The sequence below is a fragment of the Curcuma longa genome, chromosome 9, assembly GCF_044706935.1.
Source record: "Curcuma longa cultivar G26 ecotype Majalengka, Jawa Barat chromosome 9, ITB_CL_G26_1.1, whole genome shotgun sequence".
Lineage (NCBI taxonomy): Eukaryota > Viridiplantae > Streptophyta > Magnoliopsida > Zingiberales > Zingiberaceae > Curcuma > Curcuma longa.
In genome coordinates, this window is record NC_133869.1 from 3,646,976 (window position 1) to 3,668,799 (window position 21,824).

At 37.7% G+C, this 21,824-nt stretch overlaps 1 protein-coding gene across 1 annotated transcript; it reads left to right on the forward strand.

The window, feature by feature from the left end:
• The first annotated feature begins 507 nt into the window (after nucleotides 1–507).
• Nucleotides 508–2,771, forward strand: LOC141834833 (F-box protein At5g39450-like). Its single transcript, XM_074722207.1, has one exon. The coding sequence runs from the start codon at nucleotides 762–764 to the stop codon at nucleotides 2,595–2,597; it is 1,836 nt and encodes a 611-aa protein (XP_074578308.1). The 5' UTR covers nucleotides 508–761; the 3' UTR covers nucleotides 2,598–2,771.
• The last annotated feature ends 19,053 nt before the right edge of the window (nucleotides 2,772–21,824 follow it).

A 21,824-nucleotide genomic window follows, 5' to 3' on the forward strand; every position in this document is an offset into this window, starting at 1 on the left:
TAATCTAAATACATATTTATATCATCTTAAATGTGTTTTTTCAAAAATTTTCCTCAATAGAAACAATCCTGATTTTTTTCTCTAATATTTTTATTTCTTATTTTATCTATCTTTATATATCCATACATCCACTTTAACCTCCTCGTCTATCATGTGTTCAAGTTATTACTCAATATTCAACTTCATATAATATAATCAGTATTTTATAAATTTTTTTAAATCTTAAAATTATTTTATGATCATCAAAAATATTTTAAGTGTTTTTATATTTTAATTATTCTGTTTGTATTGGAGGTAAAACACTTATCCTATCAGTGAAAAAATATTTCGGAAAAAATAAGTATTGTGTGATAAAATATAAAATATGATGTCTGATTTAAAAATTATTTTGTTAATATATAGACTCGCTGGTGAAGAAAAAATTGTTAATGGAAATATCAACGAATTTGAACAATAGATATGCTTTTGGCTGGGTCATGGTTGTCACTTTTCAGTAGTCTACTCTAGTCTTTGCATCTCTTCTTCCCCTTCGTGTTACTTCGTTACTTGTACCTGTCAAGCCTTTCCCCATTGGCCATGCGAGAATAACGTCAGACATCCGTCCCCAATCCCTTAATTAACCATCGACTACTCTCCAATTCCGAAACAGTGTTCTCATCTTCTCCGATGCCATTAACGGAGAAAGGTGGGAGCTTTACCAGATTCTGGTGAGGTAAGAGAAGGAGAAGAAAGGAGCAGCGATTTTGTCGGTGCGAGGAGCTATGTCGGCGGAGGATTACGGCGCTGCCCTTTTTCTTGGCCTGCCAGACGACGTCCTGGCGCTCATCTCCGCTCGCCTCCGCCCCCGCGACCTCTGCGCGGTAGCTCTCTGCTGTCGTGGTCTCAACGCCGCCGTCGCCGCCTCTGAGAAGGTGTGGCTGGCGCAGTGCCAGCTCCTCGGGCCTCTGCCGGTGCTTCCCCTGTGGCGAAGGGGCGTGCGGTCTTACCGCGCTCTCTGCCGCTTCCTAGCCGGCGTCGCGCCGCTCCTCGGCATCTGGGTGCACCAGAATCCGGAGCTGGGCAACGTCGTCTGCGTTGTCTGGGGCTTCCTCTCCGTCGTTGGCGTCCGCATCATCCCGCAGGAGCTGGGGCCCCTCGGCCTCCACGCCGGGCCCCTCCTGTGGGCGCCGGTGTTCGAGATACTCGCCGACGCCAACGGCGCATCCTCACGTTTCTTCCTCCACGGCCGAGACAGCGGCGAGGATTGCCTCTACCCCGGCTCCGTCCGATCAATAGATTCGTCTTCCAACGTCCTTCTCCTCGAAGTCGATGCGCGATCGAAAGCTTCGATTTTTCCACAGAAGCCCCTTCATTTGGCCTCCGCCGAGAGCATCTCCGCCTTTTCTGAACCAAAAGACGCAAACTTTGCCAAAAGATGCAGCCGCTCAAACACCAACGAAATCTCTCTCTCTACAGCGTCACCGCCGCAATCCCCTTCTTCCCCGACCTTTACTCATCTGCCATTTAGCGACCGCCGCCGCCTTCTTGAATTAGCGGCGAGTAAAGTCCGTCTCAAGGTTCCCCCGGACTTGGCCGCCGCTCCTCTCTTTGAACGCGCTTCTTCCTTGGACGACGCCGATCGCTTGGCGGATCGATGGTTGGAGCTCATCGACATGTTCAAGCTCAACGGCGGATGGATCGACCGTAAGGCAGCAGACTTGGTATTGGGCTCGGCCGAGTACACAACTGCCGAGAGCAGAGTCACCATGGACCACCCGCTGAGCCCTTCCACTGGAAAAAGAAGATCCTTTTCCTCTGTTGCTGGCTACTTGAAGCAATTCATGGTTAGATCTAGCCCTTCGAACTCGAATTCCGGCAATGCCTCCGGCGGTTGCGGAAAGAGCAAGCACGCGCAGCTCCATGAATTCTTATGCAAAGGGGACTTTATTGGGCTGAGCTTGAGAGCAACCCACATGAGGCTAACTTCCTACAGGGCATGGCCGAACATGCACGAGAGCAAGTTCGCTCTGTACAAGCTCCCGTCGCAGGTTCCAGTGATCGGTCGGGAGTTTGCCGGCGTGTGGGGTGGCACCTTCGGCTGGCCACCAGGGCAGCCGTCAGAAGGGAAATCAGGGAAGGCGTTATTCTTCTTGCTGCTTTCTTATGAAGAACTCGAAGGCCACCTTGTCCTCATTGCCACTAAGATCTTGGAAGGAACACACTATGTCCTCCATCCCAATGGCTCCGCCATGTTCATTGCCAAAATGGATGAGGAAGCCTCAGAAACAGAGGCATTCCCATGGGAGACTGATGGCGAATCTCTTCACGTGGAAGTCAAAAGTAGTCATTCAGGCGAGGGAATCGCGAACGGCTATGGGTTCCGATACCCTGGGTCGAAGCCCGGGACATTGTTTGTGCTCCAGAATGGACTGTTAGCGTTCGTATGGAAGGATTCACAGTCCATCTTGAGCTTGCAGAGGGTGGAGTTGCAACAGCTGCTGAAGAAAGGAGAAAGAGTGCCCGTGCTGCCTCCAATTGCAAACTTCGCCTATCTTACAAAGTCTTACTCCAATGTTTTCACAGGCTTCTCTTCGTATTCAGGTCACTCATCTTCTTAAAACTAAGGTTAGCACTACTTAAGGTGGCATTCTATTGTATTTAGTGCTCTATCAAAGTTATAAGATGCTTGGCTTGAATTCACAATGTGCAATTTCGAGATCTTGAATTTCTCACCCTGTTCATTGCAGCTAATGAAACAGGTTGTTATCCTTCTTATTATACATAGTTATTCTGATTCATTTGCCCTCTAGGACTTGGAAGTGCACTTTCATCTTAACAAATACTCAGTATAGTTTTTCTTTTCCTATCATTATATTTGGCAACATATAATATCATTCAGAATCACAAGTAAGCTTTAAGAGCCAAACAATATGTGGCAAGAAAAGTTTGGCTTGTAAATGCTTAGCCAGGCTATCCAATTTCAAAGATGTCAATTGAGCTGGTGGGGAGGTTGAAGAAATGTCAAAGAAAAGGAGAAAATGATTGGGGCACTGGAAAACGCCTAGCATGAATACTACCTACATGACTTGAGATGACTTGTATGGAAGAAGAGCTGTAGTAAGTGGTTTCTTGTATGAGTAGAATGCTTACAATCAATTTCTAAGTTGATCTAATACTTCAATTGAATGAATCTATTTGAAGATATTGACTTAACTCGAGCTCAATCTAAATCATCACTTATGACCTAAAACTCATCATTTCTTAGTTGTACAAACCGCTAGATAGATCTTACCTAGAAATAAAACATGAGATTACGTACGTTCCCTCATAATCTCTTATAGCTTATATATCTTAAAGTCTTTGATATTATTGGTGTTTCTTTTTCTTGAGTCCATCTCACCAAACCTTTAGTCCTTGGATGCACCAAGTCCTCCAAAATTCTTGCACATTATACTTAAAGGTGCCTCTGAATTCACCTTATTCTTGGTCTCTAAACCATCAAGCTGACAATGATCAACTTGATCACATGAGCACAACTTAATCTGATCAAGTCAATGTTTTTCCTACAACATAAGCAACCTTCAAAGCCTCTAGTTGACGTCAACCTCTTAGTCCAACAACCTTCCAACTTGATCTCAATAAGTTACAAGCTTTCCGATGCAACTTATTAAACTCTTGCACAATTAACACACATATACAATAATAATCAAGTTTTATCCTACTAGGCGGGGTTGGGTATATAGGTTACTCTACGTCATTAACCTCTATCCCTACTATATCATCATTTATATTTAAATAAATTTTATCTTATTTTATTATTACTAATCAAGTATATTTTAGTTTTTCTCTTCCTTGTTCGATGTGCATATTTATCATAATTTTACATCGCCTAATTGGAGCATCTATTTATCGTCTATATACATTTCTATACTATCTTAAATGTGTCTCATAGAATTTTTCTTCAATAGGTACAGCTTTGATTTTCTCTTTAATATTTTTATTTCTTATATTGTCCATCCTTGTATGTCCACACATCCATCTTCACATTCTCATCTTTACAACTTTTATCTCCTCATGTGCTAAGGTTGTAGTTGTTGGTGTTGGGAGGATCATAGTGAACTCAGTATTTTGATGCATGACTAAATGTAAAGTTAGATTATTATAAACTGATGTGTTTATGTCAAGTAAAGCAGGTTACCTGATAGATGGAAGTCCTGGTTGGAAATCATACAACTTAGCTAAGTCCTAGTGAAGCTAGGCAAGTGCAAAGTGCTAATTGAGAACCAAACAATTGGAAGTCTTGGTTGGGAACTAAGCAGAAAAGTTTTAGTTAGGAACTAGACAAAATAAGTCCAAGTGGAGGTAGTTGAGAGTTGTGGTTTGACAGACAAGTCCAAATAGAGGCAGTTGGAAGCTGTGGCTTGGCAAACAAGTCCAAGTGAAGGTAGCAGAGAGTTGTGGCTCGTTTGATCTTCTTCTTCCTTGTTTGATGCGCACATTTATCATAGTTTTATATCGCCTAATTGAAGCATCTATTAGTCATTTACATACATATTTGTACAATCTTAAACATATCTCCTAGAGTTTTCTCATTATAGATGCAATCTTGACTTTCTCTCTAATATTTTTATTTTTTATATTGTCCATTCTTGTATATGCACACATCTATTTTAACATCTTCATTTCTGTAAATCTCATCTTTTTCTCACATGCTCGAGTCATAGTCCAACATTCAGCTCTATATAACATAGTAGGTCTAATCACCATTTTAAAAGTTTTCCTTTTAGTCTTAGATGTACTTTACAATCACAAAGAATATTTGACACTTTTTTCCATTTCAATTATCCTATTTGTATTCTATGTAAGATTTCTCTCTCAATTTCTCCATCCTTTTATTAAAATATTCCTAAATACTTAAAACTCTTAGTTACATACAACTCATCATCTTCGATCTTAATAATTATCTCATTATATCTAATATTGCTAAACTTAAATTTTATATATTTTGTATTTACTTTACTAAGGATAAACCCTTTTACTTCTAGCATTTTTTGTCATGACTCGAGTTTAGTATTTACTCCTACACAGGGCTCATCTATTAAAACAATATCGCTTGCAAATAACAAGCATCACGTATCGTATCTTAGATGTGTCCAGTGAGTTCGTCGATGATTATCGTTAAAAAATAGAGACTTAGAGCTAATCTTTGATGTAACCTTATTCTTATGAGAAACGCTTTGGTTAATACATCCAAAATCTTCACTCTTATTATTACATCCTCATACATATCCATAATTAGTTTAATATATGCTATGCTAACATCTCTATTTTCTAGAATTCTTTATATAATTTTTCTTAAGACTTTATCATAACTTTTTTGAGACAATGAATATCATATATAAGTCTTGTTTCTGTTCTCGATACTTTTTAATTAGTTGCCTAAATGATGTACAATTTGTGTTGTCAACTTTTTAGGTATAAATCCAAATTAATTTTTGATCACTGTTGTTTCTTTTCTTAATCTTTTTTCTATTACTCTTTTTTAAAGTTTTATGGTATGACTCATTAGTTTAATACTCTTATAGTTTACACAATTTTGTATGTCTTCTTTGTTCTTATATAAGAGAACCAGAGTATACTTATCGTCCATTGATTAGACATATTTGTTTATTTTTAATATCAAATTGAATTACTTTGTAAGTCATTCAATATCTTATTTTTCTAGGCATTTTCATATCTCCATCGGAATATCATTAGGTCTAACTACTTTTTTATTTTGCATCTCATTTAAAGCCTATTATACTTTTGAAGTTTGAATTCTACTATAAAAATTTAAATTTCTATACTCATTAGACCTACATAAATTACCTAAGTTAAGTTATTCACTTAATCCTTTATTAAAAAGTTGATGAAAATATTTTTTTCATTGCTCTTATATTTTTTCATCATTTTATAGTATCCTATTGTATTCATCTTTAATACATCTTATTTGAATAAGATTTCTTATCTTCTTCTCTGTTGCTTTAGTTATTGTGTAAATATCCTGTTCTTTTATATCCAATTTTAGATATAAGCATTTATAGGTTTTATTTTTTGTTTCATTCACTGCTTTCTTGGCTACTATATACTTTCAAAAGTTTTTCTTATTCATACAAGTGTATAATATTGTTTCAGCCAAGTATCGTGGATGATCAAGCTACCAATCAACGAGGACTAACATGCACGCTCCCCAAAGATAGTTATCGGAAGGGATAAAGAGACTTAAAAAAAACACTCCAAAAGAGAGTTAGAATGATGCCGGAGATGAATCCCGATAAACTACTCCGACACTCAAGTTAAGGAATACGAGAGGAAGAAGATTAAGAGTTTGGAAAAATTAAGATTTCGTGTGTGTATACCTGTGCCCCTAGGTATAAATAACCTTTTATAGAGTTATCAATGTGTCCGATCTCTGAAACATAAGCATCCATTTATAGTTTATTCTGAAATACATCCTACGTACCATTTATAGTATATATATTTTGATATATGTGCTCTCATTGTCCATGTCTTCCGAGATACTTTCCTTGCTTTATGGGAGAAACAATCTTAGGGTTTCATAGTCTTATGGGCGAACCGACCTTATGGACTCAACCTAGAACCGGATAAAGAAAGACCTGAGACTGAGATGAGGCTGAGGTTAGCACCGGAGGCTAAAATAAGGTTGGCGCGTGAGGCCGAGCAAAGGTCGAGGTCGAGATTTGAGATCGAGCAGAGGTCATCACCTGAGGTTGAGATGAGATCGGTGCATAAGGTCGAGTAGATGCCGAGGTTGGGACCCAAGACCGAGTAGAGGTCGACGTTTGAGACTGAGATGAGATCGATGCATGAGATTGAGCAGAGGTCAAGGTCAAGACCTGAGGTTTGAGGTCAAGGTCGAGGCCTGAAGATGAGATGAGGTTGGTGTATGAAATCGAACAGAGGCAGAGATCAAGACCTGAGACTTAAGGCTAAGGTCGAGGCCCGAAGCTTAAGGCTGAGGTCAAGGTCTGAGGTTGAGATGAGATTGACACATGAGACCGAACAGAGACTAAGATCGAGACTTGAGTCTTGAGGCTGAGGTCAGGGCCTGAAGTTGAGATGAGATGGTGTATGAGATCGAATATAGGTCAAGATTATGTGGTGTAGGGAACACCAAATGATCGAACCTTTATTCAAATCGGAGATCATTTGGTCATTGAACCAAGTGATTTAGTTTTGAACCTGATTTGCTATAGTAACTGGACCGATTCACTACAGTAAACCCTAATAAACTCTAAATCCAGTTTAGCCCATTTTTTCTGGAGGTTCACTTCTTCTTCCTCCTGTTCACCACGATCGATATTTACCCACATCGTCATGCGTCCTTTCCTCTCGCCCAACGCCGCGCGCACATTGGGATCACGATCTCGTGATCTTCGGATATTCCGACAACAAGATCGAGAGGAGCACGAGTATAAGGGAGAAACCCTAGCCCGTGGACGCATGTGGCTTCTTCCGGGCAATCATCGCCTCTGTGCGGTTGCGACGTCGCCTATTTTCTAAAGCACATCGTCGGTGAGCGCTGTCCAGATTGCGATTGGAGCCCTTGTCGCTGCAACGTCCTTTGCTCCTGCCGCCCGAGTGGGAGAAGCACCGCTGCTAGAGCCATCACTGTAGTCAACGTTGGATGCCGCCATCACCTCCTTTGTGTGGGTGATCGAAGAAACCAGAATGTTGCTGCTTCCTCCTCGTGGCAGATCAAGGGAACATTCACACGAGGAGAGGAACAAGTGATGTCGTTCGCCGGAGAAACCCGCATCGCTGGCTAAGGACGCGAGTGTCGCTGCCCTTAGCTTTCCGATCGCGCCATCGCACGTCCCTTTCGCTTGAGTCCAGGATAGCTCCACTGCCACCCGCCAACCTGTTCTTCTTTGTTAGTGAGAGTGAGAGAGAATCATGAGAAACAGGCGAGGAAACATGGTCCAGCCATTGCAGCTCTTGTGAAGGGCTATCGTTGGTCCGTGGAATGTTCATCGAGGACAACTATTGTCAGAAGAAGAAACGCCATTAATAACTCTTGTGAATAGCTATCTAATTGTTGTCAATCATCTCTAGTCATTTGACGATCATCAATCATTTTTATGGAAGCTTATGAAGTTTCGAAGAACGTTCCATCAACATCGGAAAGGGTTTTAAGGAGATAAGATATTGCTTTAAATGCTCATGATACGCTAAATCACTTATCAACATTATCATTAGCGCATTTCATGACTACATTAATGGTGGTACGTGTTATCTTCTTTGAGCCGCAAGAATAATCTAACACATTAATGATGGTAGCATGGGAGGATGTTCCTGCAGATGTGGTCGCAAATCAGATGGTGATGCTGGTTTGCTATTTATATGATTTAGAATCTGATGGTTGAATTTGAATCATCAAATCTTTTGAGGCATCATTTGATCGAACATTAATGAGAGAGATCATACCGTGATTTTGCTAACTAGGTCATGTGATGTGATAGCTAAGATGAGATTTCATTGTTCTTTATCTCTATTTGACGGTTTAGCAAGTTAGTGTGATAGCCCTACCATGCGATCTCCAAGGTATATCAAGCCATCACCGAATCATGCTGCTTTCATTTGTGCTCGTCTTCTTCTATATCTTCGTCTTCCTCCAATGTCTAACGACAGTCGTAAGTTCAATTGTACCCATTTCTCTTTTTCCCTGACTTTCTTTACTTCTCCATCCCCCAATGGTCACTTATGATGCGTCGATTCCTTGGTACGAGATCCAATGATTTGCTTATACCCCAAGTGATGACTTGCTACTCAAGGAACAGTACAGTATCCCATTAGATCACCGTATTGGATTCCAACCCCGGAGCATCGACCCCATGAGCTGCTACCAAGTTATGTTACCTTCTTTTAAGGCCAGTTAGCTGACGATCTTATATTTTCTATCCCTTCCTTCCTTTAAGATTTGACAATCTATTTCTAGTGTTCTCTATCCTAGTTTTCCCCAAACTCCTTTCACTTAATCTGTAGTACCTCTATAATTCTTAAATATATCAAATTCCACTTGATTCCACTATCTTCCATTACTTCTTCTATCCCGAGAGAGGGAATCTCGAGGTAGTTTACTTCACGGTGAGTCTAGACTATAATTTTCTAGATAAATACCCGACCTCTGATAAAGGATGGAAGAATAAATACTTTTTTCATCAAGCCCCCTTAGCCTTACACTTGCACTACTGCCTAACATCCTGAGATGCCCCCACAGCTAGTCCTCAGTCATTACGTACTAGACTCAGCCTATCTGTCTATAGTCAATATCCTAATGGGCCTGAAGTTCAATATAAATGCCTTGGTGGATAACGAAGTCCTTCTATATCAAGTTAGCTTGAGTCTGAATGTTATCTCTCTAGAAGATTATTTGAGTAAGATTTTTATCTCTTATTGCATCATCTTATTCACTGACTAATCTTTTCTTTTTCTTGTAGATCATATCATGTTGAATTCCTCAGTTAACAAGACTCTGAAGTGGGATTTGACAACGATCAATAGTTGGTGGATCTCGAAAGATACGACTGAGTCATCGACTATCAGAGATGGGACTACAACGGTAATATGTGATTATCTTATAGAGGTTAAGGACTCTCGCACCTCTGTCGATGAGCCTGTAGATCCTTCCACTAGAAAGGATATATTAATAAGTGTCTGATACCCATGCCTCAATTGTCGAGGTGGAAATAATGGAAGTGGCATTCGAGAGCCATCAGGAGCCTCAACTAAGGAAAAGGAGTCGGATATAGAAGCAATTTCCTTCTGTAGAGACAGGCGCAACGCCGTTGCCTATTGAGACCTACTGATCGACTCTCGACACCTCGACGAGTCCTTCTGGAGGGTCCTTTGGTAGCACTTCCTCTAAGAAGTTTACCCTCGGAGGGTTGCACAAAGAACCGACATGACAAAGATAATGCGCCAGCCTCCGCTCCAGAACAAGACTGGGCCACTGAACCATTTACTACACCCGAGTTAGGACCGGAGCTCCCAAGGTTTCCTCATATGAGAGGGCAAAACATTCTAGGTGTAATATGGAAGAAATTCACAGATATGAGATTGAGGTTTTGCCACGCATGGGTTTAGAGAGTCTAAGTGAACTTCTTAACTACTCTTTTGTAAAGGTAAGACATCTTGCTCTCTGTGGGTTGGTATAACTGGTGTACTAATTTTTCTTATTTATACAAACTTGCAAGGAGCATAGAGAGCTTCATTGTCTATTGCCTATCTAAATTCAGGAGCAATGCCAACTGGAAGCTCAAGTGGGCGAGTTAAAAAATCAATTGGCTGAGCCAACCAAAGATTTTGAGGAGACCCAGATTACAACAGTGAAAGCTTGAGCTGATGCTGAGGTCACTCGGGTAGAGGCGGAGAAGCTATGCCAAGAGACAGAGCTCCAGGCCGAGAAAATTCACCAGATGGAGCCAACATTGGAGAAGGCTCGGGCTAATTTTCAAATCTTAGAAGAAGAAGTCTATAAAGCAAGAGAAGAGACCATGATTTTTAAAAAGGAGATTGCCCAAGCAAAGATTAAACTAGTGTCCTTCCATGAGCAACAAGGAGAGCTCTACCACAATCTGTGAGAATTGGTTGCAAAGAGATAAGATCTGGAACAATAGTTAGCCGAGGAGAAGGAGTAGAGAGAGAAAACTATTTCAGAATTGGAGCAACTGACTTCTAGACTAGAGGTTGTTAAAAAAAGCATTGGCTGGCTATAAAGCATGGAAAGAAGAGTGTTGGCAAGAATGGAAGTCGGATTTCCTTACGTCCTAAGAATACTACGATTTGTTAGGGGCGCAACCAACAGGATGCTGCGACATAGATTTGAAAGAGCCGACCTCTAATTCCTACAATTGGGCATCATACCCCGGGGTGCTAATCTGAGTTTCTTAGATCTGAGAAAAGCCTAGGATAGCCCACCTTCCTTCGAGAAATAGGATTAGCTATTTTTTATTTTGAACAAATGTTTCACCAACTCTATATATCTAGATCCTCCTTCTGAATGTAATAATTTTGATCAATGAATATCTTTTTCTTATCACTATTTGTCTTGATGTAACGAGTCTTCAAAGGAATGAGTATCATTTTCTTGTCATTGTTTGCCTTGATGTAACGAGTCTTTAAAGAATGCGAACACCTATTTCCTAGCAACATTGATGAAGTAGCTGAAAGGGATATGTGAGCTCTTAGTGAGGTTAAGGTATAATTTGAATTGGAGGACTCTATCTCTATAGTAAGGTTATGTCACGAGCTTGGGGTATGGTGCTCCATGTTTATTGTAAGATCAGATTGCGAGCTTGGGACTTGGTGCTTTATTTTTGTTGTAAGGCTAGATCGTGAGCTTGGAACTTGGAGCTTGGTGCTCCATGTCTATCGTAAGACTATGTCGCGAGCTCGAGCTTAGTGCTCCATGCTTGTCGTAAGACTATGTCACGAGCTCAGAGTTCAGTGCTTCGTGTTTGTCATAAGACTATATCATGAGCTCGGGGCTTAGTGCTCTGTACCTATTGTAAGGCTAGGTCGCAAGCTTAAGGCTTGATGCTCTATGTCTGTCGTAAGGCTATGACCCGAGCTCGAGGCTTCATGCTCTGTGCTTGTCATAAGGCTATGTCGCAAGCTCGAGGTTCGATGCTCCTTGCTTGTCGTAAGACTATGTCATGATCTTAGGGATTGATGCTCCGTGTTTGTCATAAGCCTATATCGCGAGCTTGGGGATCGGTGCTCTATGTTTGTCACAAGGCTATAAAGCAAAGGGACAAAGACATGAGTAGAAAATACCGTTCTATTTAATATAACACATCAGTGCAAAAGAAAAGTAAGTTAATTATTGGACTTCCGATTACCAATTATTTGATCAACTGTGATCCACTTAGATTTTTTTATATCTTGTCAAGTATCTGATCAACCTTGACCTATTTGATTTTTACTTAACTAACTAATCAATTGATCGATTGTCAAGTGTCCGGTCAACGTTAACTTATTCGACAAACAAATATATTGATCAAATATTAAAATTTAATCTGAGTCAATTCGGGCTTGATCAACATTATTAAGAAATTGATTGTACCAATATGAGATACTTATGAATGATGGCTATTTTCCTACATTGAGATCTTAGTCTACTATATTAGAGGCTGAGCTCATCTACTTCTAATAGCCACCCTTATTTCGAGAAATACACATGATGCTATTCTGTAAGGGATAACATCTATTAGTGGATTTATGTAGTTTTAATATCCAAGAGTTGGCTGATAAATTATAATACTATATTTTTTTTTTATAATGTAAATTGGAATGTACGTGTCTAGTTTATTATTTTATTATTGTACCCACTGACACGACTCTCGGAAAGAACTGTCCGAGACTATGACCCAGTCCAATATTATTTTTATTATCTATATAAATTTTGATAATCTTTTTTAATAAAATAAATAATAAATGAATTGAACTATCAAATATAAAGTGAAGATACTAAATTAAAATTAAATTTAAGTTAAAAAAATTCATCCTATAGACACAGAAATAAAAAGTACGTTAGTTCAAACTAGAGTTGATTTAGACATGATTTCATCAAATTATAACCACATCAAATTTAATTGGATTTAACTGCACAGTTCAATTAATAAAGAAATTAGAAAATTTTAAGAAAATCGATTATCTACTTTCTTTTTTTTTATTCTCTCCCATATATACAATCTCATTTTCACCATTTCACGTGCAAGCCTCCACCTTAACTTTTTCTTTTTTTCCTTTTTTTTCTTTATTTTTTTTCCAATCATAATTTAATTATTTTTCTTTTCTCATTCTCCAATAATAACTCTCTTTTCTCTTCTTAAGAGCAATAATCCTCCTTCTCTCCCTTTTATTATTTTTCAGTCGACTAACAATAATTCTAGTCTTTCTTTCTTTCCAACAAGAGCAATCTTTATTTTATCTTATCTTTTTTTTTTCTTATCATGAGAAATAGTCGAGATCATTGGAAAAGAGGATAAAATTATTGTTCTCTTTTTCTTTCATCCTCATTATTTTGTTTTTTTCCCTTGACTAATTCAAATAAACCAGCAGTAGTTTTTGATGTTCTATTTAGTTTATCTTTTAATATTTTAGTTTATTTTCTTTCCCGTTTTCAATCAAATGTCAATAGTAGAAAGAATAAATTGTACTTTGTATTAGGTATTGAGTTGCATTACAACACTGTAGTACATACATGCATCATACATATAAAAAAAATTGAACGACTCGACTGACCTTGAAGGCTAGTCGACTGGTACTGAAATATTTCACCTGATACGCCTCATCAGTCGATTGGATTTAACTTCAGTCGAGTCGTTTCTGGAGATTAGTCGACTGACCTTGAAGGCTAGTCGACTATTGGTAATCAGAAAGTATAACGACTCGACTGGAACTTCACATCAGTCGACTGAAGGTGAGGACAGTCGACTAAGGGCAAAATCAGTCGACTGAATTAAGAGGAAAATTTTTTTTGGGTGAATGGATCCATCGCCCTTGATCCATCTAGTCCACAACAAACGGCTCGTGGTAAAGATGCTCCAAATCTGTTGATGGCTAAAACTTTGCCAAAAAGTCTAAGAGGGTGAATGAGTCCACCGGTTGGCTCATCTAGTCCGTAGGAACGGCTGCGGTAAAGACACATCAAAACCGTTGAGGGCTGTGGCTTTGCCAAAAAGCCAAGGAGGGTGAATGAGTCCACCAGAATTGACTCATCTAGTCCGTAGAAACGACTATGGTAAAGACACATCAAATCCGTTGATAGTTGACCACTTGCTAAAAGTGTGCACCTTCTCATTGGAGACCCGATGCTGATGGTGGATCTTGGAGGCCACTGGTGGAGATTAGCAGAGCAGGAGAGGCGGACATCTGGCGCTGACGACTGCCAAGGATGGAGGGAGTAGTGCCTGCCGCCCGAGGATGGGACATTGGCTTTGTGATGAGAGACAGTGGATCATGACTTGATGGTTGATTGTAGGATAGCATACCTGCATGATAGATAGAGGGTAGGAGAGACACATCGATATTGTTGATACACATGAGAGCACGTACACGATTGGCCATGACACTTACTCAGATCTGACAATTCGTCAGACATGACATGAGATAGTGCCACTGGCTACCCCTTGTACACCTATGCTTACTTTCTTGATGATATATATTTTTTACCTTCATCAAAAAAAAAAGAAGAAGAAGAATAAATTGTCATATCATCCTAGTAATTTTCCAGCCATAACAAGAAGTCCTAACTTCCATTTTTTTCTAGTTTTTCTATCTTTGGCCTTAGGGCTAGCAAGTAGCAAGTAATTAAGTTGAAGTCTCCCTATTCTAATTCATGATCCGTCCCTGATTGTACCTTATTTTTCTTTTTTCCCATTTCATCCGTCTCGATAGAATTTAAGATTTTCTTAAATCTTAATCATATTTTTCATATATAATTAAAACTACATATATCTATTGTGATACTCATGTTTTTAATTGTCTAAAAATTTTGTGGTAAATATATTCTATTTAATTATTTGATTTATTGAATGTTTCCATTAATTTTAAAATATTTCTTGTAATTTGTCTTTGTTTTGACTTTGCAAGTGCTATGTAGAGACCCATTGTAAGTTATAATTGACCAAAACCTTCCTACCCACACAAATATATCTTCTTATACAAAACTAATAAATTATGAACCCCTTGTGTTAAATAAGTAATTGTGGAAAGTTAGGATAAGATATTATGATGTTTAATTAACAACCCAAGTGATGATCATAATTAATATGATCGATATAATATTATTGCCACATCAAATTTCTCAGTAATCAAACCTTATATTTATATATATATACACACTGATATTTTAGATTATAGAGAGTATTTTTTTTTCCAAAGAAATAGAATTGTATAATTTGGATGACTCCGAAATATCATTTTCCTTATCAGCCAAACGATAAGGAACACCATCACCTCCTTATCCTTATTATTATAGTACAACTATTTTCTTCTACTTTCATGAGTAATATTGACAATGATAGACTAAATAGGTTAGATCCTTTAATAACACTTGACAATGATTAGAAAAGCATCACTTGACGTGATCTATCTTAGGGGCGATTAAGTTAGGGAACGACAAATATGTCTCATTTAGTCTAATAGTCCAACTAAATTTAAAGTACTTTTTTTAAATCAAAAGTTGCACTATTATTATTTTTTATTTTCATCCTAAATGAGAATTTATCTCACATCTAATACGATGCAATGGTGTGAATGGGTTGTACAAGGTTGGGCAGTTCGTACAATCTATTTTTTCATGTCATGCCTATCCAACAAAGTTCTAAACTGGTCATGTCAAGGACAACTCAAAAAAAGGACTTTACCTTACACAAGACAAGCCTAGACCCAAGTGAACCGTGTCAGAAGTGCAAACACAAACCACTAGTTGTATATTTTGGGACCGATTTGAGCTAGAGGAATGGGTAGGGTGAATAATTTTTTTTCGTGTCGATTCGATTGTGCAATGGAAATTTGAAGCAAACTCAATAGCATGATGTAAATAAATACAATCAATTTTATTTAGTTCACCACCTCCAAGGTAGCTACCTTGAAGGCCTAGTCTTAACTATTACCATTACTAAACTTTTTCTTGTCTCATATACCTTTCAAAGGAGGAGAAGTCTTTTACAACCTATTTTTTATTATAAATACAAACAATACAACCAAATACAAAGATACAAATGAGATTAAAGTAAAATAACTTTACAATTGAAAACTACATTTTGAATGTTTTCTTGTTGCTTTAAATTGCCTTTAATAGTAGAAAAATATAACAATACTTTATCTTCAAATCTTTAAAAATCGACGACTTCAAACTTCCTTAAAATTCTTCTTTTATAACCATCAAGTCGAGGATGATTTTTGCCTATCAGACGAATATTGATTCATTGAATCTAGCCATAATACCTGCTGAATGGTTCTTGCCAACTCAGTGTGACCACCATCAATTGTCTATTATTGTTCATCACTTGATTGATGTCTAAACAGTCGAGTGCTGCAACTGACTCAAAAACCTTCGGTAGCTACTATAGTGGCATCAATCGATTGATAAAACTCATTAATCGACAGATAGATAACCAATTGACTCATTAGTCGGGTTTTAAACCTTTATTTGCTCGAATAGTGACATTAGTCGAATTGATTAATCGATTCCATAACTTTTTATTTATTATAATACTTTTTCTATTTGCTACAATAACAGTCAACTGGTACTATTTATCAATCGACTATTACTTTGTGAAAAGAGCCAAGTCGATTACTTTATGAAAACAACCGAGTTGATTACCCGAGTTCCTACTAACATTTTGTTTGCTATAGTAACATTTGACTGATACATTCATCATTCAACAATTATTGAAGCAAACCCTAATTATTATAACAAATCCTAAAAATACTATACCAAATCTTAATTACTATAGTAAATCCTAAAAATATTCTAGCAAACCCTAATTACAATAGTAAACCTTATTTTCAGGGTTTAGCATTCATCAGTCGATTGATACATCATATCAATCAACTGATACTCTTGTTTCAATTTTATTAAAATTGAATTCTTGTCTTACTTAATATCTTTTTGACCTTAATTTACTAGGGCTTTCTTTACCTAATATCTTATCAATCTTGACTTTTTGTTGTCTAATATATAGTTAATCTTGACTTGTCATGACTTTGCCATTAATAAACATTTGATTTTCCTTGATCTATTAGGATTTCTCATATTATGTCTAACATTCAGTCAACCATGATTTGTTAGGGCTTCTTTCATTGCCAAGTGTTTGGTCTTCTATGACCTATTTGGACTTCACACTTTCCAATTCTCTGTTGGACTTTCAACTACTAAATGTTTGATCAACCATGATCCACTTGGACATTTCATCTCATGTCAACTCCCTATTTGACTTCTGACCACCAAGTGTTCGACCGTTGTGATCCACTTAGACTTTCTATTATTAAGTATACGATCAAACTTTAACCTACTTAACATCTCATTCAATCACCTAATATATTGATCAAATATCGAAACTCAAACTTGAGTCACAATGAACTTAGTTAGCCTTGACTAGAGGTCAATCTTAGGATTAGTGCGAGCTAGAGGTGGTGAATAGCTCAGATCGTTTCGTCCCGATTTTGTGCTTATCTATAAAATGTTAATGCATAGCAGAAACAAAAGACATAACAAAAGAAAACATAAACACAAGCTAAACTGATTTTACTTGGTTCGCCACCTTCCAAGGCAACTACTCCAAGGCCTAGTTCTAGTGATTTGCCACCACTACAACCTTCTCATTCTTAAATACCTTCCAGAGATAGAGAAGTCTTTTACAACATCTGTTGTTACAATCAATACAAAATATAAATGGAAATGAAAGTGAAAATACTTTACAATTGAGAAACTTTATTTTGGATGTGCTGGTGGATTTGGATTGCCTCTTGATAGTGAAAAATATAGCAACACTTCATCTTCAACATCTCAAGATCTGGCATTGAAAATCTCCTTGAAATGACTCTTTTAAAGCCTCTAAGTCGAGACTGATTTCCCCCTATTAGTCAACTGATCTTACCTATCAGTCAATTGATTTGATCTCTGAAATTATTCTTGCCATTGAATGACCTCTGAACCTTTTAAAATTTATCTGATTTTATTAATTATTTGAACATCAGTCAACTATTGCATCCTATCAATTGACTGATATTAATTAGTCGAGTCTCTCAATTGAGTCGACATGCTTCTGTTTGACTTTCGATCGACATCAGTTGATTGATCCAATTCATCTGTCGACTGATGACATTAGTTAAATCGAGTAGCTGAGTCGATATGCTTATATTTGACTTTCGATCAATATCAATCAATCCATCATCGGTTGATTGATGTCATTAGTAGTTTTTCAATCAATTTCTAAAGATTCTATATGATGTAAATTGACATCAGACAACTAATACACCTGTTACTATAATAATTTATTGTTCACTGTAACAATACTATAGCCACATTATAACAGTCATATTGTTGGAGTTTTATAGTCATTAATCGATTGGTATGCTACATTAATCGACTAATACTCCTATTTCAGCTTTATCAAAATTGAATTCTCATCTTGTTCGGTCAGTTGACCTCAACCTATCAAAATTTCTTTTGTTCGACATCTGATCAATCTTTACCTGTCAGGACTTCTTTGTTACCTAGCATTTAGTCAACCTTGCATGCTAGAATTTTTCTGTCACCTAACATCCGATCAATCTTGACCTGCAGGGACTTCCTCACTGCCTAATATCCGATCAGCTTTGATCTGCTAGGACTTCACGCCTCATGCTAACTTCCTATTGGACTTTTGACGGCAAAATATCCGGTCAATCGTAACATGCACTTGGATTTTCTTCTTGTGTCAACTCTATATTGGACTTCCGATCATCAAGTGTCCGGTCAACTGTGATCCGCTTAGACTTTCTATCTTGTGTCAACTCAATATATTGATTGACTATCAAGTGTCCGGTCAACATTGACCTATATGACGTCTAACTTAACAAATTAACATATTGATTAAACATTAAAATCTTAACTCGAGCTTGGTTAACCTTGTCGATTGCACCATCTGTGTGTCCTTGTGTTATATCCAGTCTATGTCAATTTAGATCTGCTAACTATAATAAGCACCAAGTCTAGACCGGTTGCGTGATTCAAGCCAAGAATTAATGACACAACCCAAGGTATATATGCTATGTCATCTTTGGTCCTGGGCAATTTAATCCATTTATACTTATATGGTTTAGAGTCACTTCATGATCAAAGATAAAATAAATAAAAATTAATATTTTTAATCAAAATAAGTATCTTGAAGATTGATGTTATTGTTCACCGCAATATTCCTTTTCATCCCATTCGTAGGATGTTACACTCGCACATGGATCTTAAAGAGTATAGAAATCTTGTTCCAATTTTGTCATATCCTAAAAACTGGGATCTATACCAAGTGCAAAAGAGGGGGAGATTTTATTTTATAGTTATTTTATTAGTACCTACAAGTATTAATGTTGGATTATGTCCAAAGTTTTAAAGCAATAACTTGCAATTTTCAACAATTATTCTTTTTTTTATATTATTCATAGAAGGTTCACACACCCCACTAAATTATTTTTATTGATAAAAAAAATAATCATGTTATTTGCAAAATTAGCTGGTTGCTTGTGTCATTCAACTTTGATCATGTGGTTTTCTTGTTGACACCCATTGGATGCTTTATCAAGAGGACAATTCGATAGCAAAGGATGCCATTTTGTCTCTCTAACAGAACAAGCTATCAAACTGTATCAATATTGGCTTTAAATGAACTCCTTTTATTTATTTTTGGTATGACTTCGATTCCAATGCAGACTCCTATTTTCTTTGGCTCAATAATCGCAGCTTCTTCTTGCCCATAGGCTTTAGTTTTTATGTAAATAGATGTCCAAAGTTGTTTCTAACCTTTTTTTTTTTTTGGGGGGGGGGGGGGGGGGGGGGGGGGGGGGGGGGGGGGGGGGTTTGTTTGTTTCACTATTAGATAATGTAGGTTTACAAAGGAAGCATCCAACATCTATTCAAAAAAAAAAAAAAAAAAACTCTCACTGTGATCCTCTATTGTCTTACAAAGGAACATAGCAATTGTTTTGCACTGTCAATCAGCATTTGTTGAGGTACCATTGGATGATTTATGCAACTATAAGATTAAACTTTGAATACCTATCTTGAAAATGATTTAAAGACATCACGCAACTGCCAAGCTGTTGTTTAAGGCTCTGCAATCATGGCGCTAATGATGAAGAGTTAATAATTTGAGCTGTCTTAATTATGGATGCTCCGTTGGAATTCAACATGCTAAGCTCCCCCTTCCCTACCACTCCTTTAATATATTCCGATCCTAATAGTTGGCACACCAATTTCATTAGCATGCATCACCGATATTGACGCTCAAGTATTTTAAACCAACTTTGCCCATCTATAGCTATCTGCGACTCGAACAAGGTAGAATTTTCCCAGCTCCAAGAAAAAACAGTACCAGTTGTCTGCGAGGGTGAAGTAATCATACAGCTGTTTAGATTTTTGTTTTTCTTTATCCACAAACCTAACGCAAGAAGTTGGATTCCTTCTTCCGAATATTAGGTAGGGTAAAAGTTTTTTTTACATGATGTAAACTACCTGTGATTTTGTTCCAGGAGTTAGTGAACATATATAACCGTGATCTGTTTCTGCATGATCATGCGCTGTTTGCAAACGCTGAGGAAGAAAGAGGAGATTTAGACAGCTAATGGAATAATAGTACGTACACCAAACCATAAGTCCACAATGTTTTCCACGATCAAACTCTTCCAGTTATTGACAGATCAAGCATGCCTGCGTGCCAACTGCTGGCTCGAGTTAATCTGGACATGTTCTGAGATACAGCACAGGCTGGTTACAAATGGCAGGCTGCGGCTTTTTCTCGCTTTAAGGTCAACCAGTTGATGGAAACGTCAATTAAGGAGCCTATTATATGCAAAAGGTAGAGATGCCAGGATCAAAGAAAGAGTACAGCAACAATGACCTGTATTCGTTCTTTCAAGAAAGCTAGCTAGGCAAGCATTGAAGTGGAATAAATAAGAAAAATGTGCTTGTATTTTGGTCTTTAACACGATCAGTTAAGCACGTCATGTTCTTAATTACATGGTGCAACTAAGAACGAAACTGAGTTCTACAGCAAGTGTCTGGGATTATTCACAAAGAGAAAATCAGTGCCGGAATGGAAAAGTCACCGTTGATCTTCAACTAAACTGTACCTTGCACTGTCTTGAAATTTCTGCTGAGGAAACTACCAAGAAATTTCATGCGGACTGTAACGAAGTTCGAGAGCCGAAATCTGAAAGACTGTTTCTTTGAAGGAGAAAAACTGTGCAGAAGGAAAAACCGTGCGGTAGAAGCCAGTTGAAAAATAAGGTACCAGAGGAAAGAAAATTAATAAGATACGATACCTTGATTGATGTGCAAATAGATTTCCAGGTCTAACGTCAAACATGGTCAATTTCCTTGAAAACAAACTCGTAATAGATCCATAATTAAACTCAACAAAATCAAAAAGCTGAATAGGTATAAGTTAGTTCTCAGACATGATTAAGTTGGTTGTTTTAGGACAGATTTATTATAGTAAACAGGATCGAATTTTGACGAAGTCAAGATAATATTCTCCCTCATAGTAACCAACTACAGCTTCTCGATTTACCTCCTTATAAATAATCGTGGAACCTCTACATTTTATTTTAGTAGAATAGGTATAAGTTTAAAAATGTCATCTCACAGTGGTTAATTACAACTTCTCGATTTATCTCCTCATAGATGATCTTGGAGTCGACCGTATGAGACCGTTGGGGTGGCGGATTCCACCATTTACTACAATAGAATAGGTATAAGTGTTGGGACCGTTGCGTTTGCTAGAGGGGGGAGGGGGTAAATAACAACTTTTTCTCTTGCCTACAAATTTGTTAGCGGAAGCACAAGATAAAAATAAAAATAAAGATTAAGCAATGCTAACCCCTTCAATTTACTTGATATCCACCTCCTCGAGGTGACTAATCTAAGGATCCACACACACACAATCAGAATTTTCACTATGAACTTTCTCCTTCTCAAAACAACTTTGAAGGTGGAGAAAACCCTAACACTTGATCTTTTCCTCTTACAGATGTATAGAGAAGATTGGAGGAAGAGTTTATCAGAGTAACATAGATTG

What these genes read in the sequence shown, in the direction of transcription:
- LOC141834833 (XM_074722207.1), top strand. Translation starts at nt 762, where the DNA reads ATGTCGGCGGAGGATTACGGCGCTGCCCTTTTTCTTGGCCTGCCAGAC.